General features: G+C 43.0%; 2 protein-coding genes across 7 annotated transcripts in view; both read right to left on the bottom strand.

The window, feature by feature from the left end:
* The window catches only part of SYTL1 (synaptotagmin like 1), a 48,738-nt gene extending 48,281 nt beyond the window's left edge, over nt 1–457 (bottom strand). Inside the window, exon 1 of one of the 6 annotated variants that reach the window (XM_026676086.2) lies at nt 123–457. The gene's annotated coding sequence lies outside the window, so the exon portion shown is untranslated. The remainder of the gene's footprint in view (nt 1–122) is intronic. The other 5 variants (XM_087970686.1, XM_087970688.1, XM_026676088.2 and 2 more) reach the window with 5 other exon arrangements.
* A 4,558-nt stretch (nt 458–5,015) lies between these two features.
* Nucleotides 5,016–13,374, bottom strand: LOC113417607 (trophoblast glycoprotein-like). Its single transcript, XM_087970666.1, has 3 exons — nt 12,934–13,374; nt 9,891–10,184; nt 5,016–7,566 (listed from the first exon to the last, which is right to left on the bottom strand). The coding sequence occupies exons 2-3, from the start codon at nt 10,154–10,156 to the stop codon at nt 6,729–6,731; spliced, it is 1,104 nt and encodes a 367-aa protein (XP_087826792.1). The 5' UTR covers nt 10,157–10,184; nt 12,934–13,374; the 3' UTR covers nt 5,016–6,728.
* Nucleotides 13,375–17,277: the final 3,903 nt, after the last annotated feature.

Raw genomic sequence — 17,277 nt, 5'->3', positions numbered from 1 at the left:
CCCGACTCGGCTCGGCTCGGCTCGGCCCGGCCATATGTTTCCAAAGCAGGCGAACTTTCGGCGCAAACCCGCCAACTCAAAAAGTTGAGGGGGGGGGAGTGCAGGGAGCGCGCGCGTGTTACCTGTCCAGGTGGGGTTCCTCCCTCCCTTTCTTGCAAGACTCAGCAGCAAGTGAGCAGGCGAGGCGACTGACTGAGCTTTTTCCTCGGAGAAACAGGAGAAGCAGCAGCAGCAGCCCGTTCTTTAGAAGGGCGCCTTGGTCCGCCCGGCCGGGCAGCCTTTTCTCAACTAGGCGCCTGCAAGGCAAGGCTCCGCAGGAGACCGAGCTGAGATCAACCGCGGGAGGAGGGAAGAAAGCCCGCCCAACGCAGCCGCCGGGAAACCAGGCCTGGAGTCCAAGCGGCTGGCTGGGCGGAACTGGAGCGGAGTCGAAAGCGCTCGCTCCTCTCGAGGAAGTGGGAGGATGGGGGGATGTTGGGGCGCCCTTTCGCGCCGCCGGCTGCCCCCCCCCCCCTTCCTCAAACAGCGCGCTGCCTGAATGCGCTGAGGTGGATCAATTAAAGACAAAGATGGAAAAGAAAGACAAAGACCAGACAGAACGCTATATAAAGTAGGGGATAAATTCTATCAATGGTGGGAAGAAAGGAAGGATGTAGAATCAAAAGAAAGTAGGGTTGGCAGAACGGAGGATTAGGATTAGAAAATATTGTATAAATGTATAGGTGTATAAATGTACATAAAACATGTATTCCATGCCATAATATGTATGACAAACAGGATTGTCAGGACAATTGCACCATGTCCAATGTTCTTCATAACTTACTTAATAAAACTTTTTGGGGGGAGAAATAGCATGCTCCTTGGAATTCACATAAGGTTCCCCAGCCCAAAACCAACAGCCAGATAATGCCTACTCACCCTGTCTTACTATCCCCATTTATTTGTAATTTACTCCCTTGTTCTTGTTTATGTTCATACTTATACTTGTTACCTTGCACACGTTTGACAGATAGATGATAGATAGATAGATAGATAGATAGATAGATAGATAGATAGATAGATAGATAGATAGATAGATAGATAGATAGATAGATAGATAGATAGATAGATAGATAGATAGATAGATAGATAGATAGATAGATCAAGGTACTAATACCACTCTGTAAAGCCTTAGTAAGACCACACCAAGAGTACTGCATCCAGTTTTGGTCACCACACTATAAAAAAGTTGTTGAGACTCTAGAAAAAAGTACAGAGAAGAGCAACCAGGGTGATATGGGGACTGGAGACTAAAACATATGATAAACAGTTGCAGAAACTGGGCTTGGCTAGTTTAGTGAAGAGAAGGACCAGGGGAGACAGGAGAGCAGCCTTCCAATATTTGAGGGGCTGCCACAGAGAGGAATCCCACCACTCTACCGCTATTTTCTAAAGCACCCGAAGGCCAGGCAAGGAATAATGGATGGAAACTGAACAAGGAGAGATTCAACCTGGAAATAAGGAGAAATTTTCTGACAGTGAGAACCAGTGGTAGGGTTCAAATTTTTTTACTACCAGTTCTGTGGTCGTGGCTTGGTGGGCGTGTCAAAGGAAGGATACTGTAAAATCTCCGGTCAGAGGTTGGATTTGCCAGTTCTCTGAACTACTCAAAATTTACACTACCGGTTCTCCAGAACTGGTCAGAATCTGCTGAATACCACCTCTGGTAAGAACAATCAACCAACAATCAACCCTCAGAAGTTGTGTGAGCGCCATCACTTGAGACTTTCAAGAAGAGATTGGACTGCCATTCAGAAATGGTGTAGGGTCTCCTGCCTGGGCAAGGGGTTGGACTAGATGACCTATAAGGTCCTTTCCAACTCTGATTATCTGTTATCTGTTAAGATGGATAAATGTTAAACTAAACCAAGGTAATGCAGACGTTGGGCTTGGGTGCCCAATGTGAGTGAGCCATGCCTTAAGTGAGGCTTCAGGCAGTGGCGGATTAAGGCTCACTGGTGCCCTAAGCACTGGCAAATCTTGGTGCCTCCCCCTGCTTTGTATATACTGTACAAATGAAGCCAAGCTTAGGCTACATAAAAGTTTTTGTAGGGCCCCCTTTGGGCCTGGTGCCCTAAGAAAGTGCTTACTCTGCTTAATGGTTAATGCACCATTGGCTTCAGGGGTCCCGGAGAGCGGACTAAAGATGCGAGGGATGCCCACATTTTTTTTCCTTCAAGGGCTCTCTGAGAAAAGCATATTCGTTCTTCTTCCCGAGGATAAAAGGAACAGAATGTTCTATTTTTTTAAAATTTTAGGTCCGTCCGTCCTCCGCCTTTCCTCTATTCTGGAAAAGTAGGGCAGTTTAGTTGGGAATAGTGTCATCTTCAGAAGCATCCTGTAGTAGGTGGTAGGAAGTAAGAGTAGGACGATGTGGTTGTGGAAACTGGCTTTTCCTGTACGATTGTTTTTTTCGTTTAACGAAAGGAAATTCGTAGGGAAAACAGCCAAGTCCTCGGTGTACCAGACATATAAAATTATGGGGAAGTGGTAGCATGGCTTCACCACAAAAATCTTAAGATCTCAGTTTCAAGGAAAGAGCTATTTTGTGCTTGGCTTGAAACATACAACAGGGGTAGGCGATTATGACCCCTTTACCAACCTGTGGACTTCAACTCCCAGAATTCCTGAGCCAGCCTGGCTCACTTCATCTTTCTTTTAATTCCCAGACCTGTGAAGATGGTAAATGCAAGGATTGGTGATAAAGCTACTTAGCAGCATGCATTGCCTTCTGGGTGCTGGCATGGGAGCCACTGACCTATACCGTACTGTTCCTTGGGTGTATAGGTGATGTTCTTATATACTGCCTAGAGCAGGGGTGTCAAACTCACATTGTCACGGCGGTGGAGTGGTGGGATTCAAAATATTTTACTACTGGTTCTGTGGGCGTGGTTTGGTGGGTGTGATGTGGCTTGGTGGGCATGGCAGTGGAAGGATAGTGCAAAATCCCCATTCCCTCCCCACCCCACTAACCTGCTTTCCAGCTCCGTTCTCTTGTGCAGGGCAACAAAAGAAGACCCAGCCAATCAGCTGGGACTTGGGGGGCAGAGAAGAGATGGGGGCGGGGCCAGTCAGAGGTGGGATTTGCCAGTTCTCTGAACTACTCAAAATTTCCGCTACCGGTTCTTAAGACTTTTTCCCCCTTCACTAAGCCAGGCGGAGGTGGGGCCAGCACGTGAGGCATCTGGGCCGCGAGTTTGACACCCCTGACCTAGAGTCTCTGAGATTGAGTAGATAAGAACACTGCAGAAGTTCATCCTTCTCCTTGGTGTTTAAGCTTTTCCCAAGCCGTAAGAGGCCATCTCAGAAGGCTCAGCCATCCTAACGCACTCCTCTCGCTCTCTCTCAAGGAAATTACAACCCTTTAAAAATAAATGAAGCTATTTTACCTGAGCTTTCAGAGCTCACCTGGCCCCTGTGATCAGCTCTATCCACTTATGTTGTAATGACGAGGCAGTCGAGGTGTTCGATCATGATCAACTGAATCATGATGAACTTTATTGGAGTCTAGTCTTGCATTTATACACATTTTTGGTAATCCTCCAACATTGGTTAACTTTGGTTATTGCTTAACTTTCGTTACTGTTTAGCATAATAGTAATTAACACAATTAATTATCTCTAGTTAAAGTCTAACATATGTTTACTTCCTCTCTCTAATCCTCCTTTACATTAGTGACTTTGTTTGCCTGAGTTGTATTTGCTTGTAAACATTCCGTATCTGAGGTTTGCCATCCAAGATAAGAACATTCCTGCAGTTACAACTCTACACACTTAATCCTAATGAGCTATTGGGGACAGGATGCACTGTTAGGCTGCAGGGAACATGACAGCAGTATATCAGTTTGTTAAAATGTCAAATGTTTTTTTCCTAACTTACCCAGAACTCATAGATGAGGGGGATCATGGGTGGGCTTCAAAAATGTTAGCCACTGGTTCTCTTGCTGGGTGGGCGTGGCCATGGTGGGTGTGGCCTAGTCAGCCTCCTGCACCGGGTGGGGGGGGGCATTCATGCCCTCCTCTGGCTCCGGAGGCTTCCCTTGAGCCTCCAGGAGGGCGAAAACGGCCTCCCTGGGTTCCAGAGGCTCTCTGGAAGCCAGAAACAGGCCCATTTCCGACCTTCCCAAACTTCCGGGAGGCCCGTTTTTGCCCTCCCGGAGCCTCTGTACGTGCCCTGCACTTACCTGCATCCAAAATGGGCCACGTGGGGACTCCCGGCTCCAGCCTCCGGGGAGGGTGCGTGTGTGTGTATGGTGTGTGGTGTGTGCATTCATCATGGCCAGTGTCCCATAATGTGTTCCCGGTGGGGGCTGCGGGTGGCAAACTCCGGCCTTCCACCCAGCTGGCCCCGACTGACACTCCAGTCCCAACCTCTGTAAAGATTCCCCAATAAATGGTACCAAATGGCAAAAAATTAAAAAAAAAGAATGAATCTTAGCTAGGGGCTCTCCCAAACCCCTGCAAACCCCCAGCAGCCCAGCCCTGGAAGGGGAGGAATTGAATATATCCATAGCCTCACACACCTCCAATCTTGACTACAGCTCAACCACCATCTGTCTCTTTGCTACACGAGAGCCAGGGACAATGAGATGGAAAACCACCATTCAAAAGTTCTGCCTGTAAATGGATGCACAATCATAACAATAAATTCGTTGCTTAATTCACTATGGATGGGTGACTTTCATACACCCACTTATTCCTTCTTATGGGTCTTTTTATGTTGGATTTTGATTAGACCAGTGTTGCCTCAACTTCAGCAATTTAAAGACGTGTGGAACTTCAATTCCCAGAAGCTGTGCTGCCTGGGGAATTCTGGGACTTGAAATCCACGTATCTTCAATCTGGTGAGGTTGAGAAACACTGGTTTAGACTGTTCCTCAGAGATATAAGCCCTTCAAGCAGAGGAGACCCTCATCAACCAAGCTGCGTAGAAAAATCAGTTCAGGTAAAGAGAAAGCAAAAACTTGTATAGAATCATTGGGTTAAATTGTTTTTACTATGACATTTTTTTCAATACAATAAAACAATGTTGTACCAGATGCTTGGCAGCCTTGGAAGTTTAAAAAAAATATCATGTGCTGAAGTCTTGAGCTGATGCCTGCCCACGTGTTATATTTTCCTAAGATTGGACACAATATGGTTGAGAAATTTTAATTTCTATTAATTCACCAGCTGCATGCCTAAATTAGGGCAACAAATGCCAGTTTGAGAGCCCAATCTATACTTGCATTTGAATTCTGCATCTGGGGCTCCAATTTATTTTATCAACCTGGACGTTGGACTTTATTTACTTCACAAAACAATAGCCACTGTTTCTCCACCTCAGCAACTTTAAGATGTATGGACTTCAACTCCCAGAATTCCCCAGCGAGCCAGCTTCCAGGCTCATGCTACACCCATCAAAGTCCATGCACATAGGATTATCCTTTTAATGCTAAGTTTGTATCTTGTTGGTTTAATTCAGTGGAATTCATGGAATGAATTAAGCCCAACTAATTTCTAACTTCATACACATTCCTTCTACTGTCACACATGCCAAGTCACTTATGCTTCTGAATTAAGGCAGTGAGTGCTCATCTGTAGTTTACTTAACTCTGGTTTCTAAAAAGCACATATATATACACAATTGGATGTGCTCACACAATATATTCATATAAAATCACAGTCCACAGTTGTAAAATCACATTGGCTAGTTCGCATAGCCTGTAAGCCATAAGAGGAGTAAACCAGATCTCATCTTAGTATGCTTGTGAATCAAGCTGGTGAATTTCACACAGGCCCTGCGGAAAACATTGATATGTAGAAAGTCAAGCAGTTTGATCCCTATAATGACAAGTCAGATTCCTTTAGGATGCTCATGAGCAGGACTTAGTTTCAACCATCTGTCCTGTTGTTGATCCCTAATCAGAGACCTACCATTTCTGAAGGATAAAACTTTGCTGCAAGTGAACCCTTGGGTGGACTATCCAGATTTCTGGTATCACAAACAGTAAAGTCTTCCTTGCAGTTCTCCCAGGAATTGAAGATAAGGGAGTCAAGATTACACCTGCTTTTTCTTAACCTACTGCTATTCCACCTCTTCTATAAAATCATAATTATTGGCACACTATTGTTCTTTCTTCACATAATGTTCCATCTGTCTACTAAGAACAGGATTTCTCAACCTGAGCCACTAAGATGTATGACATGAAATTTTCAGAATTCTGGCAGCTGCTGTCCACCCATCTTAAAATGGTCCAGGGTGAGAAACCCCTGGTCTAGAGTACAGAACACATGACAAACCAAAGTCCCACTGTAACTAAGGAATCTGTTTCCTCAACAAACAATGTTGATAAATGGTCTTGTTGGTATAGAACAGAATAAAATTCTCTTAGTTAAGATTGACTGCCAGAATCCAGGACATCTATTCTTCTAGGAATCAAAATACTGTATTTGAAGACATCAGGGTTTTGACTTGCTTACATTTATAGAACTGGCACTAAAAGAATGCAATCGTTTGTCCCCAGTTAGTCAAACCTCCTAGAGAAATTCCTTGTGACTAGAAAAGGAAATTCCTTGAATCCACACAGATTTTAATCTATAAGTTCTTTAAAATTTAGTGTTTTTTTTAATGGAAATGACATCTCCAAGCCACAGGCTTTGTTTGAAAAAAGATGCCATTGCAAAGAAATTACTGAAAACGATCTGAGGTCATATGTCCACTGATGAGATTTGTGTGATGCGGCGATCAGAATCCATTTCGTAACGATAGTGGTACTCCTCCATCAGATTCTGGCAAGCATCCCGTAGACCATTCATCCAGGTCTTGATGCCCTCACGATTCAGGTAAAGCACAAAGAGGAAGATGATGCCAATTATCCCCAGAACTATACCCAATGCAGCATATGAGGACTGAAGAACATTTTCACTGTGTTGACTGTAGTGGCACTCCAGATCTGCCCCCACTAGATCCACCAAGGAGGTGTTCTTCAGATCCTGGGGGAAAATGCAGGCTAGTTTTTCCACATCTGCTACTTGTCGGCTTTGGTTCAGCCAGTTGACCAGTTCTTCAATGTCACAATTGCATACAAAAGGGTTGTCTTTCAGAAAGAGGCTAAGGTGGGATTGTCTCTCCAAGGCAAATAAAGCTTCCCTCCTCAAAGTTTTGAAGGCGTTTGAGGTCAAATCAAGGTACTTGAGGTGAAGTCCAGAAAAGGTAGAGTTCTTAATATCTATCAAGGAATTGTTCCTCAAGTCTAAGTACTCAAGTTTAGGGAGGCTGGATAACATTCCAAGGGGCAAGTAGATGATCTTGTTGCTGGTGAGTTCGAGCTTGGAGAGTTTCTGGAAGCCCCCTTGGACAAGGGCAGCTGCCACCGGGTGGATGGCAGAGAAGTTGTACAGTGAGTGACTGAGATTCAGCTCCTGGATGGAATTGTTTCTAGCACTGAAAGCATCGGGATGGATGGTGACTAAGTGGTTATAGCTCAAGTCCAAGTAGCGCAGGTTCTGGAGATTGGAGAAGGCGTGGGACTCCACAGCATTAATCCTGGCAGGTGAAAAGGGACAACACAGACATCATTCAAAAGTAACCTCATCTGCAATATATCTTGAAATAGTTCTTTAATCTTTTCACTGCTAGGTCCCCTTGAAAAGCCAGTCAACAGGAAGGTGAAGGAACATTCCATAGAACTCAAAAGGAGATCTCTGGCATATCTAATTCAAAGGACCAGGCAGTGGCTAATCAGGAGAAAAATGTTGATTGACAGCTGATAACAAAGATGCAGTGCAGGCAGTTTTAATTTGTAGGGTTTTGCTGGGAGAAAGTGCAGGCTGCTTAAATTGCTTTCCTTCCTTGAGCTTATAAGCATCTGCAAGCCAGGGGGATTTTGAAGAGTTCACATAAAGAAAAGAGTAAAGCCCATTTATTTTCATCAGCATGGGGACATTGACCAGAAGGAATTAAGAAATTGACCAGATCAGGTTTTCTGATAACATGAGGCATGGAATTACAATCAGAGAATTTGCAAAGCACCAAGAGAACGTAGAAAACTGATGTTCATTCTCCTATTTGGTTTCTTCAAGGACTGACAGACAGGAAAACTACATCGAAGGCCCAGGAATGACGCAATGAGGATTATAATTGTATAGCTGGACTACATAAAAATTGCACATTGGACCACACAGGGCTGAAAAATACCAAATTATTGGCAGTCCAGAAGGCTTGGCACATTTATGAAGTGCAGGCCTCATGCTCATAATTTACATCAATGTTTTTCAAACTTGACAACTTTAAGATGTGTGGACTTCAACTCTCCAAATTCCCCCAGCATTTGGGAATAATACTTTAATCAAGATGCTTCATGCACAGCACAGGCCATGGAGTCAATCTAATTCTGATACAAAGGCAGCTTTCCATACATTTAAGATTCTGCCATATGTATCTCAAGGCTTTTCAGCTACAGACACCAGGCTTAAACATCCTGCTTGATAGATAGATACAGAGGTGGCATTCAGCAAGTTCTGACCAGTTCTGGAGAACCAGTAGCGGAAATTTTGAGTAGTTCGGAGAACCAGCCAATACCTCCTCTGTCTGGCCCCACCCCATTTATTCTCCGCCTCCCAGGTCCCAGCTGATTGGCTAGGTCTTCTTTTGTTGCCCTGAACAGGAGAATGGAGCTGGAAAGCAGGTTAGTGGGGTGGGGAGGGAATGGGGATTTTGCAGTATCCTTCCCCTGCCACGCCCACCAAGCCATGCCCACTAAGCCATGCCCACAGGACCAGTAGTAAAAAAATTGAATCCCACCACTGGATAGATAGGTGGATAGATAGGAAGAGAGAGAGAGATGCATTTACATGTGTACAGTATGCATTTTTCTTATACATTTCCTACATTTTTATTTATATATATATGTATGTATGTATGGCATTCAGCTTTCGGGTATTTTCCCACGTCATTATAGTTGTGCTTTAAAAGTTGTAGCAACGTTTCAGCAGAATCTCATCTGCCATCATCAGGCTTCTGTATTGTGTTCAAACACAATACAGAAGACAAACACAATACAGAAGCCTGATGATGGCAGATGAGATTCTGCTGAAAAGTTGCTATAACTTTAAAAGCACAACTATAATGACGTGGGAAAATACCCGAACAAAGCTGAATACCATATATATATATATACATACACACATACATACATACATACATACATACATATTATCTCTCTCTCTCTCTCTCCCCCAATGGTCTCTCAACATTTGGGCAATTGGCAATTGGCATGCATTTATGATGTCCCCAGTGTCCTGATCTCCATTTGCAACTTTCTCAAGTGACTTTTCAACAAGAAAAGTCAACGGAGGAAACCAGATTCCTTTAACAAATGGGTGATTCACTTAAGAACCACAGCAAAAAAGGTCATTAAATTGGGCACGACTCACTTAACTGCCTCGCTTAGTGACAGAAGTTCCAGTCGGGTCTATCTAGGCCAACTTGTCACTACGGTCAACTCACCGCGGCCAACTTACTGTGGGACAATTTGCCATGGCCAATCCAGAGGAATAAGTGTTACACTTAATATTGAAGAAATGGTGGGATATAATCATTAAAGAAAGGATGTCAAAGGAGGAACAACATGAAATGTGAATCTCAAACTAAAATTATTTTAAATAATTAAAATGAATTGTTGAATTGTTCCATGGCAAGTTGTGCTGTAGTGAGTTGGCCATGGCAGTTGGCCATGGTGACTTAGCTGTGGCGAGTTGTCCCATCCCATTCCAGTCCAACCCTTTAGCCTTCTTAAGCCAATAATAGCAAGGGCGGCCCTGCCTCCTATCCTATCTGATTCTAGTTTCTCACCCATCAGGAAGCTTTACCTGTTGTTAGCCAAGGAGAGCGTGACCAGATTGTGGAGTCCTTGGAGATCCTGGATACCAACACGGGCAATTTGGTTGCCGGTTATAAAAAGGTTGCGGGTGTACCCAGGAATACCAGCTGGGATGGAGGTCAGTTCCTTCTGGACGCACTTCACTGTACGAGCTGGTTCAGAACATTCACAAGGAACAGGGCATGGATGGCAGGAAAGGGGTGCCAGAAACAAGGAAAGGAGGGTCCAACCACTGTAGAAGCCCCCAGGGGTCATTTCCAATAAATTCCAATTGTAGCAATTCCTGGATGACGAAGAAAAAGATGGTCGGAATCCATAAACAGAATCTATTACAAGACAGGGAAAGAATATAAGGCAACTAGTTCTATAGCAGTGCTTCGCTATGAAACTATGTGGTTGGGCTTAGTTTTTTGGGGAGGTAAAGAAGGAAAAGAAAATTCTGCCTCTGCCTACCAGCATCCATCGCTATTCATCTGGCTAGCGTCCTGTCAGTGTGTGAGAGAGTTGAAGGCTGTTTGGAAACTGAAAGACTATTTGTTGTGTAAGCAAGGAGGCAGCAAGGAGCCTGGGCATGGCTTAGCTCAACTGTTCTGTACTAAAGCTGCTTGGTGCTGTGAAACTGAAACTCCTCTCTTCTACTTGTGTTTTGCATTTGGAACACAGTTCTTTTCAGGTGGGGAGAGGGAATAGATCTCCTTAGCATCAGAGCATGTTAATAATAATATAGGAAATACTAATGCTCTGATGGTCATTTTGAAAAATCCTTTCATAGTGAGCACCTAGAAGCCAAGAGGAACATATGTGCCAAATTTCAAGTTTGTAGGCTTTACAGTTCTGGAGATTTTGTGAAGATGCATGAGTGGTATTTCATTTTTATATAGATAGATTTGACCTACAACTCTAATGTGTTGGTCTACAATTCCCAAGACTCCCAGTCAATATTATTAACAGAAAAATGTCCCAAAGTATAAAATATCCAGATAGGCCTCCAGCACTGGTACTGTAGCATACAGGTCACCAGTCCTCGACTTACAACAGTTCCTTTAGTAACCATTCAAAGTTACAACGGCACCAAAACAAGTGACTTATGACCATTTTTCACACTTATGATCATTGAAGGATTCCCCCATGGTCACATGTTCAATATTCAGATGCTTGGCAAGTGACTCATATTTATGACGGTTGCAGTGTCCCTTGGTCATGTGATCCCCTTTTGCAACCTTCTGACAAGCAAAGTCAACGGGAAGCCAGATTCATTTAACAACCAGGTTGCTAAGCCAACAATCGAAGTGATTCAGTTGTAAAATGGGGCACAACTCACTTAACAAATTTCTCACTTAGCAACATAAATTCTGGGCTCAATTGTGGTTGTAAGTTGAGGATTATCTATATTTTTCTATCGCCGAAGTGCAGGATGTGGGATAAATATCTTTTAAGTTACAGGATAGCAAATTTCAGTGGAATATTTAAGAAGAATTTTGCAGTGGGAAGGGGAATAGCTTGGGGAGGTGGTGAACCCTTCTCTAGAAGTGTTCAGATAAACTGGACAACTCTCTGCAGGACTGCTAAAATCTGAACTTCTGCCCTAAACAGGAGATTCCATTCAGTGGTTTGAAGTCCCCTTAAATCATGAAATCTAAGAAATTTTAACTACCGTTCTTCTTTCTCTTCCACAGTACGGAACCCAAAGACTTTCCATCCCAGCTAAAACTTTATTTACACAAACATTACAAAATCTTTAAGTAAATTTTCCTAAGCTGTAAGTTTATCCATTTACATCAGTCTGAAAGAAGTTTATCTTTTGCAGTCTGGCCACCCTAAGCTCTCAGGCTTTGCACGCAATTCTCACACCCAACATTTCTGGTTCAATGAATCAGGTAGCATATGAGAATCAAGCCATTCCTCTATAGAGTCTTTGAAGAGCCTAGTATGGGTGAGGATAGAGCATGCCAACTTCCTCCAGTGCCAGCTTTCTAGCTGTGTGGAATTTCACTGTTAACATTTTTGACTGTCCAGTTAGTGAAATGTTGAGACTCTTGAGATGAGCGAGTGAAGTGGGAGACATTACTTTTTGTAGCTGCTTTAAAAAAAACTACATCATTTCCTTTTCCTCAAAAATAAAGTTCTGGCTTGTTCTCCCTTATGCATACGGGGAATATTTCATTGTAGTTGAATTGGGATGTCCATTCTGGAAAGTCAGAACTGGATTGTTGTCTCATTTGCCTTCATTTTGGGATGGGAACTAATGGGAAGAGTCCAGGCTGGAGAAGACAAAGTAAATGAATTTGGAAGAGGGTGGACCTTACAATACCTGACAAATATAGATAAAAGGTAAGATTTGAACTCTAACTCTATTTTAGCCATTGAGATCCCGGCCTGTTCAAATATCGGTCATAAAGCAAAACTTCTCTTTTTTTAAAAACAGACTTTATAATGATTACTCGACTATCAAGATAATGGGAGAGTTTGACATTCCTCATCTTGGGGGTTTCCATCCACCACCACCCCACCTTGGCAATTGTCATAAATACACCTTTGGGCCACACCTGCTTACAGAATGGGCCACACCTGCTTACAGAATGAAGGGGGAATGAGACAATCCAGTTCTAATTTTCTAGAAGGGACATCCCCATTTCGACGACAATGGAAGACACTCCTGAAATATTTCCCATGGGCATTTGAACTCCTTGCAAGCAGAAAGCTAGCATAAGAGAAAACAAGTCAGAACTTATTTCTCAGGAAAAGTCTTTTTTTTTTTAACAAAAAAAGCACCTATAAAAGATGATGTCCACTCATACATCTGAAGAGTCTCAACATTTCATTTTTAAACCCTATTCCTCAATTCCAGACCACCCCTTTTTGCCAGAGTGGATCCTGGAGAACCTTTTGTGAGAAAATAATTATTAGATTTCCATCCTGTTGCGGTACCCTTAGTGCTCAAAGGGTACGCACACACACACACACACTACAGGAAGATAACATGGGATCATAAATCATTATTCAATCAAGGTAATAAAAAGATAAGCACCCACCAGTGAAAAGCTATTGTTGCTGGTAAATCAGATTAAAAGCTGGACGTCTGTCTGCACATAAGGGACTTCTCTCCATCTCTCCAGGCTGAAGTTAGCTGCCTGCTCGCCCCTCTGCCCTTTTTCACTGCCTCCCACCCACCCGACCAAATCTTTGGGGCCAAGCAGCCAATCAGAGGACAGGTCTGCCACCCCCACCCCGTCCCCAACCCAACCCTCAATGCAACCCCCTCCCCAAAACGACCCGGTCTCCCCCTCTGCTTTTAACAAATGCACCCCACTAACGGCTTCTCCAGACGGCTGGACACCCGCACAAATCAAAAAGCGCCATTTCTTTAAAAAATATGGTGGGGGGGACACGAAACTGAGGCAAACTTCTCGCGGAGGAGCGGCCGTGCTGCTTGCTTTCCTCCCTTCCCCCACGGCCCCCGCCTTCCCAGCCCCGGGAAAACAAAAAGAGGGGGAAGATTAGTCCTTCCCCTTCTCCCTCCGCCGGGCCAGACAATGGGATGCGATGGTTCCGAGGGGCGAAGAGGGCAAGGGGGGTCCCGCCTCGTTTTCCCAGCCTTCCAGCCCGCCCCCTTAAAGACAAACCCGCCCGTCTGGCAGAGCTCGGAAGGCTCCTCCGTCCTCCCTCGCCCGTTTTAGTCTTCCCCTGCTCCTCCCTGCGCCGGGGGTCTTACTCGCCCCAGCAACAGCTGCCAAAAAAAAAAAAAAAAAGTGAGGGGGGGATTTATATGGTTTCTTCCTCCCATCACTTAACAGGGCAGCATCTTTCGCGAAGCTGCCCTCAGCTGGTACCCTCCAAACGCGATTGGTGACGATCCTTATCGTGCCCAGCCGCTCGCACATCTGGGGAAAAGGTGTCTGCTGCTTCTGGAGAGGGATCCCCCCTTGGTCCTGTGGACAGCCATCAATCTGGAATGAGCTGCAGTTACTTTAAAGTTCTACAGATCCAGTTCTACAGAGGAATTAGTGAGTCTGCCCTCTGCACTTTTATAACTGTCTGGTTTGGCTCTGCAACAGACACAGACTTCAGAGGATAATTAGAACTGCAGAAAAAAATAATTGCTACCAACCTGCCTTCCATTGAGGACCTGTATACAGCAGGAGTCAAAAAGAGGGCTGTGAAAATATTCTGGTCATAAATTGTTTTAACTCCTTCCCTCAAAACAACACTATAGAGCACTGCACATCAGAACAACTAGACACAAGGACAGTTCCCCCCCCCACCCCAATGCCATCACTCTGCTAAGCAACTAATTCCCACAATGCTGTCAAATTACTTACTAAGACTGTATTACTATTATTCTTCTCATCCTTCCTATTACCTATCTCTTCCCACTTATGACCATAACCGTGTTGCTTGTATCTTTACAATTTATATTGTTTTATTTGTTTCCTAGTATGATTTGATTGCTTATTAATAACCTATGACTATCACTAAGTGTTGTATCTTATGATTCTTGATTAATGTATTTAATTTTTTCCTTTATGTACACTGAGAGCTTATGCACAGAAGACAAATTCCTTGTGCGTCTAATCACACTTGGCCAATAAAGAATTCTATTCTGTTCTGTTCTGTTCTATTCTATTCTATTCTATTCTATTCTATTCTATTCTATTCTATTCTATTCTATTCTATTTCACTCCACTCCACTCCACTCCACTCTTCTATTCTATTCTATTCTATTCTATTCTATTCTATTCTATTCTATTCTATTCTATTCTATTCTATTCCATTCCATTCCATTCCATTCCACTCCACTCCACTCCACTCCTCTATTCTATTCTATTCTATTCTATTCTATTCTATTCTATTCTATTCTATTCTATTCTATTCTATTCTATTCCATTCCATTCTATTCCATTCCATTCCATTCCATATTTTCTATTCTATTCTATTCTATTCTATTCTATTCTATTCTATTCTATTCTATTCTATTCTATTCTAAAGCATCCATCTGAGGGTGGAAATTAAAGACTGGGTTGATTGATTTGATTCTCATTCATGCAATGTGTGTATCTGCCCATCTCAAACCAAAGACTCTGGGCAGGGGACAACTCCCCCACCCCCATTAAATTGGTTAAAACACTATGCAAAAGAAAATAAAATAAATTAAATACAAATAGCAGCTAAAAGATAAAATCTAACAGTGCTAACACAACTAGGAAAAGTGGCTCTTCATACAGTAGGGACCTCAGCCTGGGCACATAGCTAGGTGGTCTTCAAGACCTTTCTAAAGACTAGCAGGGTTGGGGCCAACCTAATCTCTGGAGGGCAAGAGAGAGAGTGGGAGCTACAGCAGAGAATTTCTCCTGGTTGCTGTTGTCCAAGCTCACCTATTCTCCAGTTCTTCTTGACTGTCCATTGTGATTTGTGCCACTGTGCTCTTCATCGTCCCATGTAGAATGAGATTAAGGCCAAATTATTGGTGGTAGGTGAATTTAAGGGCTCTGATCTGGGAAAAAAAAACCGAACACTTCTCTTGTAAGATGTGTTTCCAACCATCAGCAATCAAGTTGCTACTTTTGCCCTGCTGTCGTGTAAAACTTGGAAAGAACTACTTAAGTTCTTAACTGTTCCCTTAGCTTTATTTTGATGTAATTTTTTATATGTACTCCTCCTTGTATTACTTTATTTTACAACGTTTTACTGTTTACTTTATTGCATTTTATGGCATATCTTATTGTATTATGTTTGATGTTATATCCTGTGGATACAACAATAAATTTATTTATGATGTCTCCAAAACAGCTAAAGGGCATCAAGTTGCACTTTGTAGCCTTTCCCTTTTTCCAAAAAGTTAGGACATTCTCCCTTAAAATTTAGGCAAACCTTTTTTCTATTAAAAACTTCAACATTGTTTCATTTTTGAAAGGGGAGGGGGCTTCAAAAAGGCACCCCTTCATTCTTATTTTAGAATTACAGAATAACAGAGTTGGAAGACAACTTGGAAGTCTTCTAGTCCAGGGATCTCCAACCTTGGCAACTTTAAGACTGGTGGACTTCAACTCCCAGGTTTGCTGACTGAGGAACTCTGGGGGTTGAAGTCCACCAGTCTTAAAGTTGCCAAGGTTGGAGACCCCTGTATCTAGTCCAACCCCCTGGCTCAAGTAGGAGAGCCAATATCATTCCGGACAAATGGCTATCCAATCTCTTTGAAAACCTTCAATGATGGAGCATCCCCAACTTCTGGAAGCAAGCTATTCCACTGATGGATTGTTCTCACTGACAGAAAAATTCTCCTTAATTCTAGGTTGGATGTCTCTTTGTTAAGCTTCCATCCTTCTTATCTTGCCCTCAGGTACTCTGAAGAATAGCCCCTCTTTTGTGTCAGCCTTTCAAATATTGGAAGACTGCTACCAAGTCACCCCTAGTCCTTCCCTGTTAGACTAAACAAACATTTCCCACAAACATTCTCCGGACTGTTTAGCCTCCAGTCTCCTCATCATTTTTGTTGCTCTTCTCTGCACCCTTTCCAGAGTCTCAACATTGTTTTTGTATCCGTTCTATCTAATCTCTTTGCACACACCCCTTTCTGACTTTTCTTTCTCCAAGAAAAAAATATACAGTTCTTATAAGCTAAATCCTAGATGTAAGCAAAGAGAGGATGCTTAAAGTTACATTTGGGAGAAAGAAAATATACCTAAACTGTCCACCTGGTCCCATTTATTTTGTGACATGCTATCTTGCAAACTTTGTTGTTTTTTTTTAAAGATACACTGGTAGAGGATAAAAACATTTCATTTCTGCACTTTTAAAGACTAGCTTTGAACGCAGCTCCCTCCCCGCAAATATTATGCAGAGTTTTACAATCAGAACCAAATCTTGGTAGCCGAGGTTAGAGAGCTGGCAAGGATGAAAGAAACATGAAGCAGGCGACTTGAGAGTTTGGAACATGTTATCTGATGAGCAGATGGGAAGCTCAAGCAAGAGGATAATTAAGCAATGCAGCTTTCCTTGGATAAACAACAGTGGAAGGAGAGAGCAAGAACGGGAAAGTGGCTAATGAAGCAAGGCAAGCTGTAAATCTTGGCATTCGTTTTCATTGCAGGCAAAATGTGTTTCTCTTTAGAAAGGACAACACTGTGCCTAAAAGGACTTACTTTCCCGCACCTGTCTAGAAGTACTTAAATTGACAAGAATGTTGGATATAATCAACCAGATGAAAGCTTCATATTATATTCAAGTGTCCAATTTGTGATTGAATTCACACATAACGTAAAACCATAGTGAAAGTTTGACTTTGTTTCAGACTTAACACAATATTATCCTTCTCATCTTTCCTACGACCTTCCTCTATTGGTATCTTATGATTTATCACTTGTTTGTGTCTTGTGATT

Source organism: Notechis scutatus, chromosome 8 (genome assembly GCF_049901735.1).
Source record: "Notechis scutatus isolate UNSWTSFEM ecotype Mainland chromosome 8, rNotScu1.2, whole genome shotgun sequence".
NCBI lineage: Eukaryota > Metazoa > Chordata > Lepidosauria > Squamata > Elapidae > Notechis > Notechis scutatus.
This window is presented reverse-complemented; position numbering and strand designations above follow the sequence as displayed.